We start from the raw sequence: 27,156 nt of genomic DNA on the forward strand, positions 1-27,156 counted from the left end.
CTTGAAAGAGATAAACAATGCTTAGGTGGGAGAGTGCAATTCATGTGGTCACAACGCCGGTTTGTGTGGTTTTTGCAGCTCTAAGGTCAGACAGTGTTTTGTTGAATCTATCGCTTTATACATCCGGTGCTTTCCACAACTCTCTACAATTCAAAGTATCCAGATTTCTGCTCTTCTGTGCTGCATCCAAGTTGCTTCTCTTTTTCTATTTGAATACTGGTATGCATAAGTTGTGTTTCCGCGGCCTCTTCATGCATACTGACATTTGCATGAGGAGACCCACTCCAGTCACTGCCAAATGACATTCTCTTCATCAGTTTTCTTGGTGCTCCCTGCAGTGGTCTGAGTCTATCAGCTGAAAATGCACTCCAGGGTGAGAGGGTAAATCTAATACTCACAGAGCTAAAATGAAGTAGCATGAAGACTAATCTTCTTCCCTGGATGCTATTAACTCTAAAACAAATGCATGTTTTTATTATCAAAACTCAATTTAAATCCCAGACAATGGAATTTTAAGCAAGGTTTGCTGCCTAAGGGGAGGAAGTGGCATGAAAACATAGCACAAAAAACAGCTTTCTGTACAACAAAATTAAGCATTACTATCTCGTAAAACTGCTCAAAGGATGATGTATTATTTTTTTTCCAAGTAAAACCAAAATAAAAATCAACTAGAAGTTGGTGAGTTTTGTTTTGCTTCATTCTCTGATTCATTCCAGCATCTTTTTTTTGTCTTTTTGATCACATTACTGATAAAGCTTTGGAGGTGGTACGATCAGTGATTGGTTGAGTGAGTGTGTTGTTACAAAGCAACCATGTATTTTTGTCATCTCACATTCAATTTTACTTTTTCAGGATCAAAACCAATGAGACTAAATCTCCCAAACCAACAGGGGGCCCCTGAAACTGTTTACATTTTTAGACAACATAGATCTCCAAAAATTGTCTTAAGTTTGTCTATGAAAACTGACTTCTAAAATGGTCTCTGCCAGTTTTTGTAAGGTGAATTTAAAAAGATGGATGAATTTAAAGAAATGTTTTAAATATTCAAATAAATGGGAGATGTCCTAGTCGTAAACATAATATTTTTATTGTAGTTATTTAGCTTCTCTATTTAGCTGATTGAGCCAGCTTTTTGTTTCTAGTCTTATTTTGAAGTAAGACAGGAAGTAGTTAATTAACAGAAAAAATTAGCTAGCTAGCAGTTTGTCACAAGCAATGTTAAATTTAGCCTCTTCTTCTGTGCTTCTAACTAATATTAAAGGGCTGTTTGACGGTTTTCAGGAAATCTGGACTGCATATGTTCACTTTTATGTCAAAATCAAATATTTTTGGGAATGTTTGAGATTCATATTTTGAGCTAAGAAGCGAAAACACACGTAAGCTGCCCTGATTTATTCACAAAGTTCAACTGACAACATATGGCTACTTAACCATTAAAGAATCATCCACCACTTAAAATAGTTTCTAATAGCATTTCATGTACCTAGAATAGAATAACAGTTGAAATATAAATCATTTTAGTTGAAGGCCGTAGTTGCAAATGGTTCCTATCTCTGTTTTCTAAGTAATCTAGACTTCATTTCCTTTCTCGTTTAAATCAAAACTCAACTTAATTAGTAGATGAAGGAATTTTTCCAAGGTTTGAGGCCCCAAAGGAGGAAGCAGCTCACATATAAAAACACTGCACAAACTATAGCCTTCTGTAGAAGAATTAAGTTTTGCTTTGCCATAAAAGTCCTCACTGTCAATGCTTTCTCCCCCAAAAAACTGATGTGTACAGCATTAGACCAAGAATCGTCCTAGCATCCAGTTTCTCTTTCTGATCAAATTATTGATATTGTCTTTGAAAGTAGTATTTTTGTCTTTGATTCAACGCATTCCAAAGATTTTACCAGGAATTGGTTGAGTGGTTTAGTAAACATTCCCAATGAAGATGAAGTTTCAAAGCAACCAATAATTTTGTGCTGTAACTTTTAGTTTGGACTGTTGAGGATCAAAACCAAAGAACATAACAGGAGGACATTGAATTGCTACTGTGAGGCATGACCCATTTGACGAACTTTACTTTCTTTTTATACAAGCGTTTTATTTGGGCAGGAGCCCACTGAAACTGCAGCAGAGAAAGTCAACCACTTTAAATAAATGGAGAGTAATCTGCTGTTCAGCTACAGGGTCTGGTTTGCATCCAGCTGCAACAGCTTGTGGCTGAAGAGGCAAATTGTCGCCTTTCCTGCTTGTTGAAACGCCCGCAGATGGGGCTGAGCGGGTGGACACGGCAAAGTGGACAGAGCAAACATTTGGACAAGTGAAGAAGGCAGGCCTGGCGAAGTGGACAGCAAACAGAGGAACAAAGCCAGCATTGGACAGAGCAAAGAGGCCGTGACAGGGAAAGGCTTGGTGCATCAGGGAATACAGAACATGTTTCCCCGTGGTCTTTCTTTCAAGAATATGCAAATAAACATCCATTAAGTCGAGCTGTGATGCTTTGGCGGCAGTAAAATGAGGTTAGAGAGTGCACAGAAACATTTTAGTCCATCATTTCCAGAAACAGCTATTGTCCCTGAAGCCACGGAGCCTGTCATATCCTATTGCAACACAAGGCATTTTGAAAGACCCTTAAGTCAAAAGGGATGTAACCCAAGTCGTAAAGGGGCCCTGATTTAGTTGTCTGTCCTGTGTCCAAGGTGAGTGCGACTCTCGGAGGTGAGCACAAAATGGGCCGTCTCTGCCACAGCCTATGTGGCACCAACCCACGGTCCACCCCAACCCGAGCGTTGGTCACACTCGGCCGATGCCATGAAACAGAATCTACCGGCCCTGAATGGATCCCCCCACCCACCGCTCGTAATGGATCCCAGTGAGATGCCCCCTGTGTTTTAGCACAACCATCTGGTTCCCAGTTCTGCTGCTCTTCTCAGAGCCGCACAAACCACGATGAAAAACGATCGGCGTCCCAGTCAGGACCGGGAACCAGAGACAGAGCCCTTTAAAAGGGGGTCTTCTGTTAAACACTGCGGTCCCCTCTTCAGCAGCTTATTGTGCTTCTAGGATTGTGTTTGCAGAATTGCTCTCAGTTGCGGTTTATCTGACAACCTTTTGTTGTTTCATGCATTAGTAGCGGTGCTCTGACCAGGTCAGGGAGTATGGGTTACATAAGGAAAAAATTGGGGGATTGTTCTAAAATCAACAAGAATTAGCCCAAAAAATAACTTAACTGATGTGCTGTAGATTTTCTTCATCATGTATCTGAGTTTAAAGAGGAGAAAAATCAATGTAAACATGCCAAAGAGCGAAATTAAACAGGCCAGTGCCTCCATCTATAGTTTATAACGATAGACGAAACAAACCCACTGGGGCCCTTTCCCCCCCGTGTTTACCACTCTCTCCAAACAAAAACGTTGGAGAGTCATTGAACGCAGATGGGTGCTTGTTTGTGCTCCACACATGGAGTCTGTTTATCCGTCAGTGCAAACAAGAAGTAAAAGTTGCTGAAACCTCTGGATTTGATACACATTAGAGCCGCTTTTTGTTGATGTTCACCACCCCTGTGCAAACTCCCATATTTGGTGTATCGTCAGTGATTCACGGAGCAGAAATGACTTGAGCGGTTAATGAGAAAAGGATTTAAAGCTGTGACTGAGGTTTAGAATTGTATGTTTGGTTTACCGCTCAACTTTGGTGCATTGCTCTTCCGACTTTGAAGTTAACTTTTACCTTTTCAACTCCACCTTCATTGAGTAACCTGTTTCCCAGAGTTTAGCCATCCCAAATGGGAGGAAACTGCATGTATACCTGCTAAATTTAAAACATCCTTTCTTTACTTTGCCTTTTCTTTAACATTTGTGAGCATTTGAATTGTTTCTAAATGATCTGATCTCCACTCTCCTTAAAATCTGATCTACTAGTCGGGTATCTGTGTACATAACACTGATGTAAGTCCACCGCAATCTGAAGATGGTTTACAAGAAGCTGTCAGATCTTGTCAAAATTGCTTTAAAGGACATTTACAACTTTTCATAAAGTGAACTCTTCTTATAACAGATGAGTCATTAGGGAAACAGCTCAGATTTTATTTATTCTAAGTATTTGTATAGAAATGTTAGAGGTCTACAATTTTGAACATATGTTCTGTAAGATATCAGATAGATAAGACTCAAATACATTATTCTTATTTATTAGATAAAAAAGTTACAATTTTACTGTTTTGCTAGTCATTTGTCGAAACTAACATTATCTTGCAAAAGTATTCAAAACCATTTCACATTCTTAACACAAACCTTAATGTATTTTATAAGAATTTTATTTGAAAGACCAACTTAAAGTAGCTTATAGTTGTGAAGTTGAAGTGAAATGTTTTATAAATGGTTTACATTCTGGTTCCCTGAATCTGTACTTTGCAGAACTAATTTTGCACATCCAGAACACTTCTGCACAGTCTTCTTTGCGGAGAGGCATGCTTTAAGTGTGAGATATTTTGAACATGCATTTAAATGTCTCTGCTGCAGCACAGCTAATTCAATTGGCTTTACTATCTCAGCTTGTTACTGAGTTCTGCAGAGATCTTAGTTCAAACCGTTTGTTTGATTTATGTGTGCAATGTATAAAACATGCAGGACACCTGTGCTTGAGTGCTGGCTTTGGACAGCACTGATTTAGAGAGTCTGTGAACAGGAATTTTCAAATCTTCCCACAGACTTTTATTGGGGATTTAGATCTGGGCTTTAACTGGATCTTTCTAACACATGAATAGTTCATTGTAGCTCAAACTGCACGTTTGGTGTTGTCTTGCTGGAAGGTAGAAATCTCTGCTGAATGGCATTTCAGTCCCTGCTGGAGAAAAGCATTCCCTCAGCATGATGCAGCCATTACCGGGCTTCATGGTGTGGATGGCGTTTTCATGGTGATTCTTGGCTTTGATTGATATAACTAACTGTAACTGTTCTATACATCTTTTTTGTTTCAGTCATTTTTTTTTTCATATTTTCAGTTGTATAAAAACATGATAATAAATCATTTTTCTTCCACTTGGCAGTTATATGTTGATCTACTACCTGAAATCCAAATAAAATACAACAAAATCTGAAAAAAGATAAAAGTGGTATGTTTATCTTTCAATGTCGACAGATGGCAGCCGGCATCCTGTTCACTCTAAGAACCATTGTGCACTAACTCATTAAATATTTGTTAGTGGTTATAATAAGTTGCTGTTACTGGTAAAAAAGTACAAAAGAAATTACCTCTGTATCCTCTTTGAAAATTTTCAGTATTAAACAGAGTACGGTAGTTTCTCTCTCTCCTTTGCTGCTACTGATTTACTCATTTTCCAAATTAAATTTTGGTGTAACGTTTGTCTGCTGGCATGAAAAATCTTCACAACAGGAAATGACTGATTAAACCAGTGCGCAGCAAAATATAATAAAGCAGTAAATGACTCAAAGCTGGTTAGTTCTTACAAAAGGAGGAAAACAAGATGAAGAACAAGGCTCAATGAAAGGATAGAGCAGTTTACTGGGATAATGGTCATTATTTTCAAAGCAAAGAGGGGAAAAGAAAAAAAAGATCATATCCTTAAAATGTGTGGTGCTGCTTTGAAGAGGCTGCTGGTTCTCTTATCGAATGTCACGCTTTTGCTATGGTTCAATATAGGGAAAGATAAGCCATCTGTTTTAATAACTGTGTCTGTTAAAGTAAACAGCAGAGTTAACTGTGCTTTGATTGTGCCGCGGTGTGGGACTTTTAGATTGTTTTCATTTCATTTTAGCATTAACAGGCTCAGTCACATCCATTCTGCTCCTCAGAACCTGAACTCCTTATTTACCTCATCTTTCCTGGACCCTGTAATCACACAGGCACACCGAGAGCCACATGGTTGGTGGGTGGGAGATAACACATCTCCCCCTGCAAGAGGACTCACAGAACTACACCTCAAACTACAGCATGTATAATTTACATTCCCCAGATGCCAGTGAACCTGAACACAAACAGGATGATAAAAAACAGGTGTGTTTGGTGGCGAACCCTTCCCTTGATCATTACGTGTTCTGTTCAGCGCGGCTCCAGGCTCAACATGAGGGGCAGAGGGGCAAAAATGGTATGACCACCACCACACCTGAGTGCATGGTTATGTGAATAATGTGCAGTATTTTATATGTGTTTTACCACCAGATTGTCCAGTAGACTTAGTTCGATTGGGGACCAAAATGGCACATATATAAAATTTCCAGCTGGTGCGTTTTGCTTTCACTCTGCACTGTTGAACAAATTAAATCCTTTGAAAAACCTGTTCCCCTCCTTGCCTGTGGTGGCGCTGCACCAGAAACTACTGAAGGAAATTACATGAAAACCTCAGAAGAAGACATGAGTGCAACTTCCTTCTTCACAAAATGCAAACAAAATAAAGTAGCGTGAGATTTTAGGGGTTGTAGGATTTTTTTTTGTGTCTTTTGTAAAAGACAACAAATAATTTTTTCTGCTTGTGTTAGACAGGTGTCTTCCTTTTGGTTGTATTTACCCAGAATTCCTTGAGCTCTTGTCCTTTTCCTGTTGCTTGTGTAGCAGGGGTTCCCATGTTTTGCACACTACGTGTTTGTAAATGAATCATGATTGCATGTAACTTTAACCAGTTAAACTTACACTGCATACTGGACTCATCAGCCACTTCAAATGAATCAGAAAAATATTTTTATCTCCTCCACCTATTTACAGTTGTCACCTCTTGGGTCCATTTATTCTCCAGTACAACTGATTAAATAAACAATGCAATGCGACTGATGTAATTTCAAGCAAATCACATTGTTCTCCACGGACAACTTCAGTAATTTATTGTTATTAACTGAAAAACAAGCCGTATTAAATGTGGAATCTGTAAATGATCAATCTAAAACGGGATGCTAGTGGTATAAATTCGGCTTAATGTCTCAGACGGTTTTGGCCCGTCTCTGGTCGGAATTTTATGAAATTACAGAGCGAACCGTGCTGGCTTCACTGTTTACATGATGGAGCCACAAATTGATTATTGCTTTTACGAAACCAGCGCTTTGTGTAGCGAGGGGTTAGGAAACTGACAGACATGTGAGCTCTCACACTCACACACCCTCAGTGGGCCATATCAGTGCAACGATGAGTGGTGGGAATGGCATCGCGGTGGCGGCAGTGGCGGCATTGGCCTTACCAGCAGGGAAACAAAGGAAGCCAGTGTTGCATGTGTGTGTGACCTTCCTTCCCTCCACATCGGATCTGACTTAAAATACCGCGGCTTGTGAGCTGGTGAAAATTGCTCCCTTTCATTCTTACTGTGGGCATGTTTGTAGGCAACTGTGGAAGTTTAAAGGGGGAAAAAGACGAAATGAGCTGGAATGATGTGGGTTGGAGTGAATATTAACGAATGTTTTGTCACTGCTTGTGTTTATCTAAGAATCTGACATCGTAAGCTAACGGGGCGATCATCTTACCGTCCACTTGCAGGCAACCCTGCAAAAACACCATTATTTTTCGTCTGGTTTCTATTGTAAATATGTTAATACTCTTGAAATGAGGCAAAACTAACTAACAAGCTAATTTTCAGCAAGATATTGGAGTCAATAATTCTTCAATATTGATGAAAAAGTACTAATTCCATTGTTACCTATAACAAGATATTTTCCCATGTTACAAGCGACCCGCTTACGTTTTCATCAAAATTATGGAATTAACTAAAAACAAGCTCCTGTGTCTTAGTTGTAAGTTAGTTTTCAAATATATTAAGATATCTACTCTAGAAACTGGACCAAAAATACTTAGATTTTGTGCTTTTGCAGAGGAACAGTGACCTTGAAACGCCCTCATAGGAAGGCCATTCGGAGGAGTGGGCCATCATGACTTGTATCACGATTCGTAGATCGTGCGGTTATGAAAGGATGCCTACAATGAGGAACCCATATGTGTATGTGTTATTTCCCCTGCAGAATACATGCATTAGCAGGACATGGTTTTGCTCTCCTAGGCATTGCTTCACTTGCTTGTTTGCTGTGGAAGGGCCCCAGCGCGCAGCTGTGCCACAGAGCTCCTCTGGAATGAGATCTGTCCCTTGAAGCTCAGACCCCTGGCGTTGGGGTCTGTGTTTTTGATAATTTTACAAGTCTGAGCTTCGTTACCCCTGTCGATAATATATGGGGAAATGTGAAATAAAGTGCTCACTTCAGCGGAGCTGTGTACAAGAGGGAGAAAATTAGAGCCTGGGTGAACAATCTGCGGTGTAATAAAACCGGTCTTTGTCCCACCCTGACTCCCTCTGTGTTTCCCTTCTCTCCGTTTTCTTCTTTCTTCCATCTCGCTCCATTTCCCGCCTCCTTCCATCATTCTGTCTTTCACAATCCACACTGTTCTCTAACTGGCTGTTGGGTTTATGATGGATGGATCCCAGATGCTCAAATCAGGGCACCTTGAAAACTTCTGAGCCGAAAGGCTTCAAGTCATCTCAGTGATTTTTTTTTCTCTTTTTGCCTCATCTGGGGGGGATCCAAAGCTTAGCCATTTCATAACAATGAAGGAGAGAAGCGGAATGGTAGAGCAGTCATGGCTATGGATGCCTGCCAGAAAGTTTTTAAAGGGGATGCTGATAATCTAAACCAAAAGCGATGACTGAATTTTTTGTTTTTACTGTTAGTTGTTACATACTAGAAGGCAAGGAATACGTTTTCTTTTAAATAAAGGGGCACTATGAAGCAGGGATGCACCGATCCACTGTTTTCGTTTCCGATACTGATACAGATATCTCGGGCCGATACAAATCCAATACAGAAAAACAGCTGAATTGTCTGAAAACATTTCTTTTTTAAAACATAAACATCAATTTACTGAATTGCTCTGCAGTAGTACTGCACACTTAAATACACCAACGGCTTGGTCAAAACATGCAATGACTTTAATTTGTTAAGTCAGTGTAATTAAAGGTACAACAGCCAATGTAAAATAAATAATAAAGAGACTGACCAAAACAACAGGTGGACCACCTTGGTCAAACATGTATAAACTGCAACAAATTTTCTTTCAAAGTGAAATTAGGAATCCTAAGCACAATGTGAAACACATAATAAAGCAGGATTTCCCTCAGATCACAAAGTATAGAATTAGGTTGAATAGATCTGCCTTTTTGGATCGGGCACATTGTCACTGATAGCTGATTTGGAATTGTTTTCAATATCGGGACCGACACAGATATTAATATCGGATTATTGCATCTCTAGTATTAAGTCAAGTAAAGTTTCTTTGTATAGAACATTTCAGCAACAAGGCAATTCAAAGTTCTTTATTCCTTAAAACATAATACAGTAACCAATTATGAAACAAGTGGTATTTATTACATTTTGTCAAAATCATCAAGTAGATAAAACATTGATCAATGTTTTAGGTATTAATAGTCAGATGGTTTATAGCCTTAATTTAAAGAAATTCAGCCTTTCGTCTTTGCAGTTTTCTGGAAGTTTGTTCCAGATTTTATGAGCAATACAAAAACTTTACCTAAGCATGGATAAATAAATGTGGTCACCTAAAATATGCTCACCTTCCTTATCTATTTAATAAACAAAACAGTTCAGACAAAGTTATTTATTGTGATTTGGCACTCTTCACTCTCCGTAGCCTCTGTCCATACAGGCTGCATGATGGAAATTTTTAGATTTTTTCAAACTGTGCCATTTTTCAGACTTCACTATATCTTGATGCTAATAACAAACCCGTGCATAAATGACATTATTTTTGCCTCTGTGAATAACAGAAACCAGACGAACCCAATTTGTTTATTGTTCATAATCTAGAAGATATGTTTACTGCTCAGAGGCACATCTGTCACATTGGCAGATTTTTCACTGAGCAAAAAGCTTCATTCCACTGAAATACTTGTAATTCCTTCCCTTGCTTCATTCTAATTTATTGCGTGACATCAGATCTGCATATTGCATTGTCTGCTCAGCAGAAATAACCAACCTTACTTCTTACAGTCCCAGCGTTTCTGAGGCTGCACAGGTCTTTGTTTGCTCTGAGTGTCAGAGCTGGTTTAGAGCGGGTTCGGTGGCATGCGTTACAGGAGATTTATCTTTCTGTTTATTCAACCTTTTGCTCTTTGTCATCTGGATGTGTGTGCAAGGGGAACAAAGAAACCCTTTTTGCATTTCCATTTTTATTGAATCTCCTCACAAAGAAGCAGGAACAACACCACAAAGTCACAAGATAGAAAAAAGTGCTGAAGCTTTGAAGTTTGGAAGCATGACCTCTTTTTTTTTGGCTTGTGCTGTGTGCTACTCAACGAGATGCCACATATAGATAAAGCGACACGTCACCTCATCCACCCTCATGTCAGGTTGGCCAGCGGGTGCTTAGTGTCAACATTCTGCCGGCAGATTTTTCTCTGAAGCGTGTCAGCAAGTCTTCTGATGCCCTTTATGTCCTTTGTCAGAACCTGCAATCCATCAGTTACTGAGTTACTGCCAAGGAAAACCTTAAATCGTCCCTCGTCGTTACAGAGCCTGCACCTAACCTCGCTCTGTGTTTTGTCTGATATCATTTTAGCGACTCCAGGAAATCCTGTTTTATTTATTCTATAAAATCATTTAAGATCCAACTGTGGGGGAAGTGAAAATCCTGAAATTTTTTTTTTTTTTTTACACTTTCTATTTTTGCTAAGCGTAGCTTCAAACAGAGGGTACTTCGGCTGTGGTTTCAACCCACCATCGGCTCCAGCAGATTAAGCTCTTTCCATTACAGAGCTAAATAATAGGGGCCGCGCAAAAACGAGATGGGGCCACGTTTTATAGGTGCTACCCTGCAACTCTGGCAAGGAGCTGTGTGGGTCTGTGGCCACTGTGGCGGTGAACTCACAGGGTGGTGCAGCAGAGGGTTTTCTGCAGGAAGAATTGCGGTGATGAAGACTATTTCTGGGGCCTCAGTGAAGTCTCGGTTTATTTTGGGCGACAACATATGTGACAAAAGAGGAAAATGAAAAGAACTTTGGTATTTCATCACCTGAATTTCAGGTACTGAAGAGCCTCCGGCGACTCTTTTTGTCTTTGTACTTTCACTGACCTTCTTGCAGAGGATGCTTTTAAAAGAATGCTGGACGGATAGGGGGTAGATGGGAGAATGTGGGGGCCATTAACTGCAGAATTCCTCTCTCTGAAGCAACATTCACACTGCAAAAACACAAAATCTTACCAAGTTGGTCTACTTTCTGCAGCAAATATCTTAATTCTCTTGAAGAAAGAAAAAAATACATATAATATTTCAGCAATGACTGTTGTCATAAAGTGTCATTTGGTAAATCATGACACTTTTAATACAAAGTTGACATTCAAAATATCTTTGTTACGACAACTTGACAATAACCAAGAAATCATGATCTGACATAAATTTGTTCTAAAAGTATTACTGATTAAACTTTAAAAATTATGTAGCTTTATGTTATTAAAGCTAAAGTCTTATTCACAACCTGTCAAATAAAGTGTTACCGAATATGTTTTTAAATATTTGTTAAAACTGACACCATGTCATGACACATTGTGATGAGACAGATAATCTGTGAAAATATCCTTGCTGAGCTACTATTGTCATCTGAAGAAATGCAATGCTCCCAACCAAAAACAACCAATCAGAACTAGGATTGGTTGTTTCATGCTGTCACTCAAATTAATGTATATGCTGCTAAATATGCTAATGGCGGTGGAAAACTCACCATTACAGGAAGGTATTTATCTGTCATCATCGGTGGCTATGCCAACTAGCCTTAGCATTCACAACATGATCTAATGATGGGGAAAAGCTGCAGTGGTAGAAGACAGGAGGCGGGTCTTAGGTGTGGCTAAGACCCACCTCCTGGCTCTGATTGGTTGTTTTTAGTTAGCACTAGGAGAAGGCAGTCTCATAACAAACAGTCATGACATAGTGGCAGTTTCAATAAATACATTTTAAAAAAAAATGAAATTTAATAAAAGTTACATACTTAATTTAATATTGATAAAAAGTATTAGTTCAGTGGTAAATTATTTTACTTATAACAAGACATTTTTCCAGTTTTGTAAGTGAAATAATCTGTACCTTTTCATCGATATTAAAGAATTATTCACTTAAAGCAAGCTCCCACAGCTTGCTAAAAAGGTACTGGTAAGTTAGTTTTGTCTTCTTTTAAGAATTCTAAGGTAATTGCTCTAGAAACTAGCCCAATTTGGTAAGAGATTGTGTTTTTGCAGTGCAACTTCATTGAATTATGCCCCGCTGAACATGCAAATATCTGTGAAACGTGGATAATAAATGTTAAGCTGTACACTGCCATCCTCTGAGGTCTGATGTGGTTTTGGTGTGGAAACGGATACCGCTCAAGGGGAAAGGGGAACCAGACTTGTGCTGCAGCCAGCTGTGCTCCTCCCCCCCCCCGCCACACACACCCTCCTCTTTACTCTTAAAGGAACTCTGTAACCTGCTCGCATCTGGCCTGGCTTGGCCTGGTCCTGGCCTCTGTTCTTACTTCGCTGACATTAATGAGCACCACAACAGTAATAGCTACCAGCGCACCGCGGAGGAAGCAGATTATTGTGTACGAGTAATCTGCTTCTCTTGTCAACTGTGTTTGTATGCTTTGGAAGGTTTGCAAAAACCCCCATGAGTGCAGCTCCTTCTTTTTTTTTTCTTTTTTTTTTACTGTCGCTGCTTGTTCAAATATGTTTTTGTCCGAGCTTACGCTCATTTTGTGTAATTTTATTAGAGTGGAAATATCGCTCGTCCACAAAGCCTATTTTGCTGTCCCTAAAGCCCAAAGCATATAATAAAGATGGAAGGGAGCTCTTTATGTCAGCCCTCTGTGAGAGAGGAAGCAGTTGTCTGTAATTATCGCTGCTTTTCATTCCACGTAGCTAACACAACAGATAAGCGCTCTGTCACTTATCTGACCTGACAACGTGTTTAACAGAAACAATTTGTTTGTTAACTTGTTTATTTCCTGAGATCACATGAACTGAAGCCAAGCCCCCCTTTTCCTTCCATCTCACCCCAATTTGGAGAATCATTTTGAAGTTGCAATGTGGAAGTCATTAGCCGCAAATCCCAGCAAATATAATAACAGGGCGATTAGCTGTCTTCCAGCGATCCTCTGCATGTTTTTCTTGTTTTTCTCATTGCTGGGGTGGTGCTGGAGTTTCTGAGCGCCGGGCTCAGTCGAGGGCGAGTCCTCTTCTTTCCCTTCCTAGATTTTTTTTCTATTTCTAGATCTGCGCGTATTTTATTGGAGGATTTTATTTCCCCGATTCTCTCCCCCATGTGTTTCATGCGGTCGAGGTTCTGTTTCCCATCTTGGCCTGTGATAAAACCACAAGAAAGCCAAGACCCATGTGACGAGAGCCCAACAGTTGCTTGGTGACAAGGGAGAGGGGAATGATGGGGCGCAGGGCGTGTTCTCAGGGGAGTTGAGCGTAAAGTGGTCACGATCCAATCGGTAGATCATCTCTTCATTTCTCCGGGTCGTGGATAAACCGCTCCGCTCAAAGGTAAAGCGCAGCGTTTCTCTTTAGCTTGATAGATGTGTGGCTATCCGCAGGGATTTTAAATAGTCTATTCATCTTTATGATGACCTCACTTATCTCTCGGTTCTTCCAGAGCTTCCACTTCCCATTCCCACCACAAGCAACCACACATTTTTTTTAACGGTGGCAAAAACTCTGCAAATTTCACCGTCTAATCCGGGAAGCCCGGCTTGGCCGCAAACCGGCTGAGGGATTGCCAGCTGCAACCGCTTCCAGACGGGCCATGCTCCTTTCTGAAACTCAGGAGGAAAGTTTCCTGAAGCAGGAGAAAGGAAGGGAGACATTAAAAGTGTCAATCATCTTATTCTTATGGATTGATCACATCGAGCAGTTGAGCTTTGTCAGTTCAGTACCTGCTCTTTTTGAACAGAAAGTATTTGAAGTCCATGAGCTCATTTAGGAAGCAACCTTCCTTGTGGCATCGTCTTTGACTCGGGAAGTCATGATTGCTTTCAGGGAGTAGTTACTCATTATTGTGCTTGTGCCAGTGCCAACCTCTTAGTGGGAGTGTTTCCCCGTCTTTTTGCTCTGCTGTCCTGGCTGCCAGGATCCAGAACAAAATGTAAATATAGTATGAAATCCTCATACACTGTGCCTTGCAAAAGGTTTTATACCCTTTGAGCTGTTATCCATTTTGTAACCACAAACATCATAACATTTCATGTTGATATTTTGTGACAGACCAACAGTGTAGTACATACTTGTGAACTGGAGAGAAATTATGTATTTTTACACGTCTCTTTTTAAAATAAAATATAAGGGCGATAAAATTCCATACAACAATTTCCATTAGAAGTTACCTAATTAGTAAGTACAGTCCAGTGGCACTCTTAATATCAATTCAGATCTGTGAAGACCTAACAGGAGCATCATGAAGGCCACCGAAGGCATTGCACAAGAACATTTGGTGGAAGTTAAAGAGGAATTAGATAAAAGAAAGAGTGTCAATAACTTTTTAAAGATTGTAAAATACTTGAGACTGGGACAAAGGTTCACCTTTCAACACAGGAATGAACCTAAATATACAGAAAAAGCAACTATGAAACAATTTAGAGTAGGACTGGAATGATTGTGATTAATCCATTAGAGAATGGAATATTCGATTAATCTTCAGAATAATTGATAGAATAATCATTTGTTAGTTGCGGCAACAGGTTAGCACAAAGCATCTTCATGTGTTAAACCGGCCCAGTCAAAGTCCAGAGCTAACATCCATTTGAGAATTGAAAATCAATGTTCCTCCACGTCTCCATCCAATTTGACTGAGCTATTTTGCGAAGAACAAAAATGCATAAATGTCCACCTTTAGCCGTGACAAGATGGCAGAGACCAACAGGTTGCAGATGTAATTGAAACCTTTTGAAGACAATGGGTCCTTTCCCTTCCAATTATGCAGAATTTTGTTGATCTATTATAAAAGTCCAATAAAATCCACAGTATTTTGTGTTTGTAACATGACAAAATGGGAAAAAGTTCAAGAGTTGTGTATCTTCTGACAGCGGTGTGCTATTTTACAGCATATAATGCACCATAGTTTCTGTTACCACCACAGCTGAACTGATCACATTACAGCTGTTACTTATCATATCACAACATGGTGTTATCTTCAAAATCTTCAATATGAACGTGTTCAGTTCCATCTGCTTACAGGTGCATCTATTCAGATGTGAGAAGTGTTCATTATTATTATGGCTTGTATGTCCTCTGGGCGTGGGCCTGATTATAACCACCATCCCTCTTATATGTCCCTTATGTCCGCTTTGGAGGGCGTAACTTCAGTAGCTTCTTCGTTAAGTTGTTTTTGTAGCTTTATGGAGTCATGTTCTCCACCAGCCAATCTCAGGTGGATTTATGATCTGATAGAGGATATCCTTGCATGTCAAGACAACATTAATTTGCACACAGAGAGATGGGAGACACTCACCAACAATAGAGAGGCATCATAATTGCAGAAACTTGACACCCCAGTGCTCCTCCACTCCAGCCGAGCTCCTGTCAGGCAGACGATGGATGGCTGACGAGCTCGGCTGAGCAACACGGCCAAAGCAACCTTAATTAAAAGCAACTCTGGCTGTCGCACTGAGAATAGTCTGGGCTCCTGACTCACAATGAAGTGACGTGTTAGTAGTACTTCGGCGGTTCATGTAAGAAGCTGGAATGCATGTTTGAGTGTAAGCTAGCTACTGTTAATAATGCACACCATTTATTTAGTTTAAAAAGTGAAGTTACACCTTTAATTGTGTCTTTGAGGTAACGCAAAGCAACTGCTCAATGAAGTCATGTTTCACTCAATACAGATCTATGAAACTCTCAAAGTATGCGGCTTTTATTTTTTTATTTACTTGTAGTTCTGATTGTGGATAAGGTCTTTGTTTTGTTTTCTCAGCAGTTACCTGGCTTTTCTTCATTTTTCATTACCTGTTCCTTCTTCCTTCTGTTTTAATGTTGCATATTTCAATTATTTACACTTGGACTCACCTGTCAATTGTCAGTCTTCCGAATAATTATTGCAGCACCTGTCCTTCCTCGACTGTGTGCCAAAAATGTCGTTGGCAGTTTCTTTTTTTCCATGGCGGTCCAGACGGTCATTCAGAGATATTTCTATGATACTGTTTGGCCCCTTGCATGCTTTCTTATCTTGTTTCGGATCACCACAAACACACACACACACGCACCCCCCACACCCCGCCACACACAAGCACGCACACACACCAACACCTACGCACACACACATTTGCGCAGCTATCTTTGCAGGGACTTTCCATTGACTTCCACTCATTTCTACAGCCTAAACCTTACCCTTATCCTAACCCTAACCATTAATTACCTAACCCTAATCAAAACTCAATTCACACCTTAGTCCTAAATCTGACCCCTGACCCAAAAACAGCGTTTCCCTTGTGGGGACCAGGCTTCGGTCCCCACAAGAGCAGTGTGTCCCCACAACGTAGTATATGTCAGGAAAATGGTCCCCACAAGGTATTAGAAACAAACGCACCTACACACACACACAAAATCATATCACACAAAGATAAACTGAGTAAATACAAAAACAAGTTTCAAATAAGGTTTTCTAACCAGTTGTCATGTTTAAAGAGTAATTTTTTTTTTCACATTGCACCTACAAGTTTGGATAGTTTCCTTTTTTACTAAAACATATGCATTTATATTTGTAAACTACATTGTCTTCAAATGAATTGTTTCTGGTATTGGGATTGTTTCATGATTTTTAACTTTTAAGCGTGATAAGTGAGTAAAAACAAAAAAAAGTGAATACTTTATTGCGCTGTATGTTTATGATACTGATCATCAGGTTTTTGTTTCCCTTTTAGTTTGTTCCTGGCTGTGATAAGTTAGTTCATGCTCTATCAGACTGCACATTGAAAACAAAACAAAGCGGGAACATCAGAATGAACCCTGGAACAGAAAGCCTCTCAGGTGTGCAGGGTTCCCCAAAGAAAAATGTTTGTTTCTGCACTGAAAGGTTGGGATGCGGAAGCTTGAGAGAAGTTAAATGCTGAAGGAGAACAAACGATAGGATGCAAGAGAGGAAGTTCTGAAACCTTGAAACAGAATGATAGAGAACGATGGATCACAGCTGGTTCACCAAGGGGAATAATGACTGTCATATTGCAATGCATTAGCTCATACTCGGTTCAAACAGCTTGACTTGATAAAAAGAGGCCGGTTATTGGCTAACCACATACATAGCAACAAGACCCTTGGAGACAAGCCAGACAAGCAAGTATTCTTCTTTCATTCTTAATGTTTGATTGACAGACACTGAGGGTAATTGGTGTTATAATAGAACCAAGAACAGCATGTTTCTTTGATTCCATCAGTAATAGCAAGCACATTCAGAGAGTTTTCTGAATACATTTTGCTCTGTATTTTCAGCAACTTTTGTTTACAACTGTGACAAAGTCTTTACTTGTTGACACAATCAGTGATCTACATTCATGGAAATTATTAGAGAAATTCAACTTCCTTCTCTTTCCAACCATCTGGACAGTTTTGTCCTTCCATAATCTTAATACTAAAGTATTGATATATGCGAATATATTGTTTGCATGCCACATTTTAGGGACGCCTGTTCAACTGTTTGTCAGCATAAAGAGCAATCGGCTAAATCAGATGGCGGCAATTCATGCATGCAGTCTTCTTCTCAGCCTGCTGAAATTCAAGTCGACAACCAGAATGAGAAAGAAATGAGATTTTAGTGATAAAAAAAACCCCATTATCAGCAACCCATTTGGTTGTTGGTCCCAAATGATCTGCTCTGAGTGTTTCAGAAATTGCTGAAACAATCATGTCTGGTTTGTAGAGAAAAGTCAGAAAAAGCAAAACTATCCAGGGATCTGCAGTGGATTGCAAAAGTAAAATGCCTTCTTGATGTCAGAGATTACAAAGGCAAAAGGTGAGGTCCAATACTTGCAACATGTTTCTAATAAAATGACCTGTCAGTTCATACACCAAAAAACAACACATCCTTTTTATATATATAATTCAGAATTAAACAATAACATTTAATTAAAAAGAAGATATAATCCAAATGGGTTTTTTATAGCATGCTTTAAATATAATTTCCTTAACATTTGTTGGCTAAATAGCATACTGTCACAATTCATTCAGTCATGTTTATTCTTCCTGTTGTGCAGACAGCAACACCAAGATCGTTTCAGTAAACATTCTCTTTTCCCCTGGATCATTGCAAAATGCAGGACAAAAGATCCCAAAATCTTACATTTAAAATATTGCAACTTATGTGCCAACATTTATACATGATCTTGTTATTATTTGAAAAGAGGCTTTTAAGGAAATTACTTCAAATCTTACATTTTTTACTGACTAACCTAATACTACTGTATCTCCATATAGATGAAACATGACTTTACATTTTTCCTTTGCCAAATAATTCCTAATTACTAAATTAATAAGTTTGTGTGTATGGTTTTCCTCTTTCAAATAAAAAAAATAAAAACATGTCTTGTCACAGATGTGGGAAATGTATAATTTTTTGTGATTTGTAATGATTATTTACTCTCGGGAATGAATATTTAACTGAATCACCTCTCAGAATATTAGTGTAAACTTTAATGACTAACTTAATTTCAAAACTCTCATTTCTGCCGAAAAATATTATGATATATTGAAAAATTTAATGCAAACTTTCTCCCTTTAAACTACTAAACCTCGCTGTCTACCTGACTCTTGTCTTCTCTCTCTTGTTGCCGTTGGTTTCTTAGTTGTTATGCACCTCTGTCATTTGTACCAATTATCAGCATCTGCACCCTGAGTAATCATAACATTTTTAATGTTTTCTCTTTTAATGTCATCAAAAGAGGAATGTGGTTTTCCTTTTACCAGTGTTAAGTGTTGTAAGAGGAACCCTGTGGGCTCACAGCGAGCGGTGATAGATCATCAACTTTCCATCAGGCTTTGTTTATTTGAATTCCTGTTTTTCAGGGAAGAGAACCCTTCCACCAATCATTGTTTTTCTTTGGAAATCCACATATGGTTGTTATATACTTCTAAATTCAAGCCATACTTGCGTTTGCTGTATAGCTCTGTGGCTTTTGCCCCATCTCACTGTATGTTGGTATTAATTGAAACAGGGCTTTTATTGGTTTTGCTCTCATATTTTTGGCTGGAGTTTAAAAGTAGTGGGTCTGTGCACTAATAAGACCGTTTACAATCATTCCAGACACATTAAAATGTTTTAAAAGCACAAATGTCATCGTAAAGAATGTAGATATGCCCAATGAAGAAAACTTTTTTTTATCTTTAAAGATGTATGATCTCTTATGCCAGACATGTGATTTTGATATTATTTTATTTGTCCCTTTTTTCTCCATTAATTTCTAATTTTCTCTTCTCTTTTAGAGTGTTACACTGCCAACGGACAGGACTACAGGGGCTTCCAGAACCAAACCAGCCTGAATGGAGGGAAACCATGCCTATTCTGGAATGAGACTTTCCAGCACCCTTACAACACCCTCAAATATCCCAATGGAGAAGGAGGTCTGGGAAGCCACAACTACTGCAGGTTAGTGTATCATAAAAATGAAGTTGCACTCATGAATAAAAAAACAAACAAAATTTACCTGCTAACAACCTGTTAGCATCTAGTTCTTCTAATTCTCATGTTGGAGTCTTTGTGATCCAACCAGCTGCTAACCAGGACCAGATTTCTTTAAAAAATCAAAAATCAAAGAAAATAACTTTAAAGTTTGGCCTTTTCTGGGACTAGAATAGATTAAAATAGAAAGAACTAAAAATATATTGTTCCTAAGTGAAGAAACTAAGGTGTGTATATTGGAAATGAGTGCAGACTTTACTGATTAAACAATCACAAATTTTACAACATTAATCAGATCAAGGAGTGCATCTGTGAAGGCCAGTGTTTGTGTTTGGTGATTCATTGATGCAGAGTTGTGCAAACATTTTAGGAAGCCTCCAGAAGTTAAACATTTACTCAGGAAATTAACCACTGATTTGAAGAAGTATGAACACTACATGAAAAACATATTTTTGTTGCAAGAATGCTTTTTTAAAAATTATTTCAAATCTCATTAATCACTTCATAATCCCCTTTAGATTCATGCCATGTCTCTATCAGAGGAATGTCTGACACAGTTAGTTAAGATTAAATTTTAAGGCTGATGCCAGCAGTTGGCAAAGGGAACAAAACACCCCAAAATTGGAAACAGGAAGGAAAGGAGTAGATTTCCTGCCTTCAAAGGTAACAAAACGTTTTCTGTTGCACCATAAAATACCGACATATTAGCTCAAACATTTAACTTGTCCCTCTCAGAAGTTGTGCACTGTCATTTTATGTTGAAGAGATAATAGTGAGACAGTTCTGATAGAACCTGCGTTTTACAGAAAGACCCATTTAGCTGCCCCTTCTTATTCTTTGGCTTGAACAAACATCCTTTTTGTGTGCTTCTTCTGAACATCTTTATTTCAATTTTTTTTCTCTTCCCTTCTGCATTTCCTCCTTTATCTTTTTATTTCATCATCTCCTTGTTTTTTTCCTTTTGTTCAAGATAGTTGTAAATTATTTCAAAATCTGCCCTCTAAGATGTCCAGATTCTCTGATTGTTGGCTTACCAAGTGCTTGACTTTCTGAATAATTTAGTGCCTGTTTTTTTTGTGTGTGTGTGTCATTTTTCAAAGTGTTTTTTCTTCCCAGAGGGCCTGCACAGATATTCTGCTTCTGAATATTTTAAAGACAGCGTTTAGCTCTGCTGCAACAAGCGTTCAAACACCGAGCGAAGTTCATGTAAGCAAATCTCCGTCACCGCAACGTGAATGGTTTGCAGTGGCTGTGGGTGTCCAGAAAGCCATTTCAGTTCATCGGTCACACTTTCAACAGCAGCTGTCAGCACTACAAGCATAAATGTCAAAGTTGTGCGTTTTCCTGGGGGTTGGAAGGGTTCACGGCGTTTTGTGAGTCATCTGAAAATAACGGAGACGTCCAGAACGGTGGCCTGGTCCTGATTGCCAGGCTCGTGGAAACAGAACAGACCTTCCAGAACAGTTCTGGCTGTAGACGTATAATGCGGCCGTGCTTTGAAGTGGAGTAAGGCAAATTTGTTTTCACTTGGACAGGATGGGATTGTGGAAGATTTATGAGTTGGATTTAGGCAGAGTATGGAGGTAAGCATTCCCTGCACATTAGGAGCTTGTTATGTCCAGAAAGTACATTTCCATTGTTTGGATTTGGCTGCTGTCTTGGCCTCTAGTACAGTCAGCAGCTTTGGCAGCTTACCGACAGCTCACATTTTTGCCCACTCCACCCCAGAATCAATGACTTTTCTTTCCACGGGGCTGAAGCAGGAGGTAGTTTCACACTTTTCCTGCACAACCAAAGCAGACACGTCATTGTAAGTAAATGAGGGTTGGCATGTGTGGCATGTCTGCACAAGGTCAAGTGTTTGTCCATTCCTGCACCCACGTACATGCGCTGCTTGATAAAAAGAGTTCACCAGAAGATGTGTTGTATTCGATTTGCTTGATCAGAGAAAGCTTGCCCGTGAGGTGAACATTTGCAGTCATGTCTTGTACCTCGTCATCCAATTTGGATTGCAAATGGCCTGATTTGCATAAGGCGCAGACTGCAATTCAAATCAATTCATATTTCTTTAAAACCCCTGCAACCTTCAAAGTCTTTCACATCTTTCCTCCTGATTTGTGTCTCTTCCTGACCTGAGGTTTAGGTTGTTCTTGAGCTCCACAATAGACGGGAATCCAAAAACAATACAAGACAGGTAGTAGAGGGAACCACGATGGAGGATTAGTTTTAGCTTCCCTTGCTCTAAGGCTAGTTGAAAATTAAAAGATGAAAGCTTAGATAATGTGTAGCATAGTTCAGGAACAATTTGTATAGATGCAACAATTGTAGTTTTGAATCTTTTGTCTAGCCAACAGAACATTTAGTCAATTCAGATTTTTTTTTCAAGTTCTTCTGGTTCATGAAAAATGTTCTCATTAAATTCTAATGGTAAATGGTAAAAACAATACTCCAATAAAAACAGGGAAAACTGGTTAGAAATGTTGCATTATTTCCCTGTAAAGACAGAAATGGAAACCCAGAGGAAGAATTTAAAAGGTCTCATATATACATATTTATATATACATATTTACTAATAATTAATATAGTTGAAAGAAGTTCTCATTTTAAATCATGGGAATGATAAAGTACTGTTTCTTTATTCTAAAAGCACGTCTTTGACCTTTTCGTCACATTTCATAGAAGTATCCCACAAATCAAAGTTATGATTTATGTCCCTTTTAACATTCAGCCCAATCTCGTGTCCCTGCAGCCTGATATTGGACTCTATTCCTGGTACATTAGTTGGAGCGTGTGAAGCGCATGATAGTTCAGAAAGAGGCTGAATAGCTTTGCCTGCAATTTGACTGCTATTTATATGCAGGTGTGTGTTCTGCAGAATTTATGAGTGCTCACCGTGGCTTCTAATGCTTTTCCCTTACATGGATTAGATAATGGAAATGCCAGAGTGAATAGTGTTCCCCAAGTTGATTGTAAGTGAGTCTCCCTGATGCAGGGCTCATGCCTGAGGTCAGGCGGCTGCAAACGTGATGTTCACTGATTTTATGACCATATTTGTAAAATGAGTACTCTTTGAAAATAGCTGTCAAGGTGTTACTTTTTATGAAACTCAGATTTCTGTGTTAAAAATATTTTCTTACTGTTCTGAAAACATAACAGTAAGAAAATAATTTAATAATTGACTTTCTTTATTGATGTAATATTCTAATCTTAAATGTGTTTTCATTAGCTGCGAAGAAATCAGAACATCATTATAATTAACAGAAGAAAAGACTTTAAAGCATCAGTCTCTGTGTAATAAATCTATGTAATGTATTCACTTAGTGAATTGACTTACTGGAATAAATTAACTTTTCCACAACATTCAATATTATACATAGCTGCCTTCATGTACTGCTTTCTGTTATGATTTGACTATATCATCTCTGTACAATGTGCTGTAGGTTACCATGGTGACAAAATCACATTTAAAGTGTTTCTCTAAATTATAAAACTACACATAAAATCCCACCCATTATGCATCTGCCCTGCATTGTCATCACCGGCTTATGATTAAGTGAATAATGCTCCAGCATCATTGAAACGGTTTCATAATAGCATAACTAAATCTCATGCTACGCTCTTCAGATGAAGGTTAACTCACCTCAGATTGCCACATGCTTGGAATGACTCCAGCTACAGAACAGTCCAACCTATTTTGTCATTAATTTAGCTAACAATTGTTTGACCACTTGAGGGAACTCATAAACATTGCATAGAGCATTAAACTTAAAAAAAACAAAAAAACAATACACTCATAACAGCATTGCTTTAACTACATAGATGTTTTAGATTCAGCAGTAAAACTGACACATAAGTTTGACAAAAGCTTAAGCAATTTTTTTAACCTGAAAAGAATATTATCTTTAATAATTGACTTTCTTTATTTTGCCTGAAATGAGCAAAATTACACATAAATGATTATGACTAAATTAAATTATACATTAAACTACAATACCTGTGTTAAAACATCATTCAAAGTTTAGGAAAGTCAGAGTTATACTGGGGTTATTAATAGCACAAACTTTAGACGTAGGAATCAATTTGAAACAAAATTTGGAGGTGTATTATTTGTGTACATGATGAGTTTTTGTGATCCCAATCAACAAATCATTCCAGTTCAGTTTATCTACATTATTAAATTTAGTATTATAGTTACATCAGGCTGCTTTTTGGAAAATACGATGAAATAAATGTACCTAGGGTTACCATATTTTAATTTGGGAAAAGCAGAACATCGTGGAGGGGGGGGGCACTAAAAGCGGGGAAACTCCGCACATTTGCGCTTTGGCATGTTGTTGGCGTACTGACAGCCACGCTATCTATCGTCTGATTAAGAACAGGGCTGCCCGCACTGACACGGCTCAGGGATTACGTCACACGCAGCGCAGTGCGCAGTGCCCTAGTGCCCTAGTGCCTGTAAATTTAATGGTCCAATGAAGGAAATTTAAAAAACAGGACATTTCCTCACTTTCTAAAAAAAACCCGGGACGCCCGGGACAGGATGTGAAATACGGACATGTCCCGGGAAATACGGACGTTTGGTCACCCTAAATGTACCTTAGATTAAATCACATTAATTTTATTGAACTTCCACTCCTTTCATTGAAGCAAAATAATTTGAAAAATAAGGCAAAGTGAGACACAGCATCACATCAACAATTAAGCCAGTTTATTTGGTCCCAATTTAATCTTAATTATAGTCCTGCATGTTAAAGTTGCTTTGTTGCTGACTTTGCTATATTTTGAAATTAATTAAATCAAGGATAAGCTGACCAAGGAAATCTAAAGACAGACCTTTTATTTTTATGTTTTTTCTTGAAACTAGACTTTAAGCAAGAATATTGCATCTTCAGCTGGGCAGCAAACTGATTCCAGAAGTACAAAGGAAAATGGAAGATGGATAACTGGCCAACAATCAGTCCTTACCTAAATCCCTGTGGACAGCCTTGCAAAAAGCTGCAGTCAGCTATTACAAAATTGACTCGGCGCCAGCACACAATAATGAAACAGTTCCAGAAACTATCAGCAGACAAGAAAAGGCTACCATAATTTCAGTGTTCAGAGATCAAATATTTTCATATTCATATTAAGCAAACATATACAATGCACAATTTATTATTTAAGTTGCTTTGATGTTCTTTGCTTTTTGAACCAAACCCCTGGTCTTATTAGCTCACTTCCTATAAAGTAGCTGCATTCTTTAGTTAGAACACAAGATGGCTGCCACTGAGGACACACCCACCAGGTAGCAAACATTTCAGCAGTACACCTGCACACAACAATTACAACAACAATTTGCTCTGGAACTAATGTAGAAAAGATAGAGAAGAACTTGGTGCTTCTTATCAAATGAGCAGCCATACGCCATGACTGACATGTTGCTAGCAGGACAGCAAAGAGACACAGAGAAGCACAGAAGCACTATACTAGGAGTACCGTATTTTCCAAATTAAAAGTTGCTCCAGAGTATAAGTCACATTCAGTTCAAAGATACGTCGTGAAGAGGAAAAAAACATTTGTCGCATTTAGAAATTGTCTAATGTGAGGGATCTTGGTCCATGTTGATATTATGATTTGGTGACACAGGTTCACCTACTTTTCGACAAACTCAAGGAGATGAGCGACTTTGACTTGGATGTCAGAAATGCCTACGCTCTGCCGGTGAACTGCACAGCAGAGTGGATCAGGAGGTGGTTTCAATTTCTGAAGCAGTAACACCAAGCAGGCATGCCTGCAAAGTCATTCATTTTCACCTCCTTGGCATCTACTAAGGCGTGGCGACGTTACTGCACCTTTCACTGTATTTCCTACTGTAAAGAGAACCAAGCACAGTCCCCAAGTGGAGTTTGTCAATGACTAGGTCTGGGTAACAAACACAAAAGCTCTAGACTGTGAGTACAGTTGGATATTTCCAGAGAGTTGCACTTAAAGAAATCATGATTGCTGGTTCTATCTACCCTGAACATCTGTCTGTGTATGCTGTCTTCATACATCACAGAATAGTCATATTTGTTTTCTGTAATAGGATCTGATGTTTGATTAATCAAGAACAGTAACTCGTAGCATTCTAACATGACTTTGAGTTTAGCATGTCATCATAATGCAGAAATACACCAGCAGGCAGCAGGAAGCCCTCCCCAGCTATACGTTTCCTCCACATTCACAGCATCAGAGAGCAGTTTGCATGCTAAATCATCCAAGTCAATTAAAGAGTCTTCTCTCATGCAGTAAATTACCAGACTCTGATCTGCTTTTGACCTCAAATCCCTACCCAGACAAGCCTCTCATCACTACTTTGCAATCAGCATTTCTCCTCCCACCAACCCTGCAAAATGAGGGAGGTAGAGCTTTCATCTCCTTTTTCCATGTCTGCTGGTAAAACTAAACAAAAGTCAACCTAGAATTTCACTAAATGTTTGTTTTGTGAACATTTTATTGCATGTTATGACCGGTCTTTCCACAAATAGCACAATGTTAAAGATTTTTCTGGATTTTTATATCTAGCTTCACGGCGCCAGGCGTTTTTTAAAACTGTTCATAAATTTTTGAGTGAAGGAAAACATGTGAGCAGCGCCAGCTAAGAACAGCTGTTTTTCCGGCTGTGCTCTGATGGACACCGCTCCTGCTTTCAAGTGTGCGGCTAGGGAGAGCCTATGAGGCACTGTGGCTATAATTGGCTGTGTACCGAAATGTGTGGCTCACTCTGAGCAAAATGACTCAATCGTCGTAATTGTGCCAATTAAGAGTCCAAACATATTCAGTGCTCTTCCTCCAGGTATGGGAGTGTTTCAACAAGTTCTGCTGATCTGAGCCAAAGAAGCCCTTTACTGACATGCAGCAAAGGGAATGTTACTCCCCCAAAAATCCCTCACACAGGCACAAACTCACACAGTGGGAATAACATTTATCAATTTCTTCTAGGATAACATCTTTTCTCTTTGCTGCAGGGGAAAATGGAAAAATATCCATCAATCTAAGTCTGCTTTTATCTCCTCATCAGACATTGTTGGCATTTTAACTTTTCTTAAGCCTCATGCAAACAAACACACAAATAATACACAATGTGGCAGATGCACAAAGCTGTTAGCAAGGGCTAAATGTTTGAAAATATGAGTTTGCATGTGCTTTCTTATTCTAAAATTGGACATTAAAAGTAGATCTACTCTGAAAATGGTTTTCCCAAGCAAACAAGGTCGAGTTTTCCCACATTCAAATAAGTTGTGGATACATTTAATGAAAACTCCAAACACATTTACATGTATTCATGTAAACAACAGCCAGAGCTGTCTTCAAAAGGGAAACTGTTGGTGTGATGCAAATTGTTTGGGAAAAAAAGGAACGCGAATAAACATGGTGATACTGCTGCAAAGGGGGAAAAGTAACACCATTCGTTGCAAAAAAAATAAATAAAATTAACATCAGTGAACTGATCCTGTCTGTTAGGGATGTCGAATATTTTTGATTACGTTTCTCGGTAAACTTTAGCTTTAATGA

At 38.9% G+C, this 27,156-nt stretch overlaps 1 protein-coding gene across 2 annotated transcripts in view; it reads left to right on the forward strand.

Annotated features, from left to right (window-relative positions):
• kremen1 (kringle containing transmembrane protein 1) overlaps nt 1-27,156 on the forward strand; it is a 77,225-nt gene that overhangs the window by 13,439 nt on the left and 36,630 nt on the right. For both annotated transcript variants that reach the window (XM_014470545.2, XM_023343834.1), the window contains exon 2: nt 19,428-19,590. In XM_014470545.2, the coding sequence (XP_014326031.1) occupies nt 19,428-19,590 (163 nt within the window). The remainder of the gene's footprint in view (nt 1-19,427; nt 19,591-27,156) is intronic.

This window comes from Xiphophorus maculatus, chromosome 12 (assembly GCF_002775205.1).
Source record: "Xiphophorus maculatus strain JP 163 A chromosome 12, X_maculatus-5.0-male, whole genome shotgun sequence".
NCBI lineage: Eukaryota > Metazoa > Chordata > Actinopteri > Cyprinodontiformes > Poeciliidae > Xiphophorus > Xiphophorus maculatus.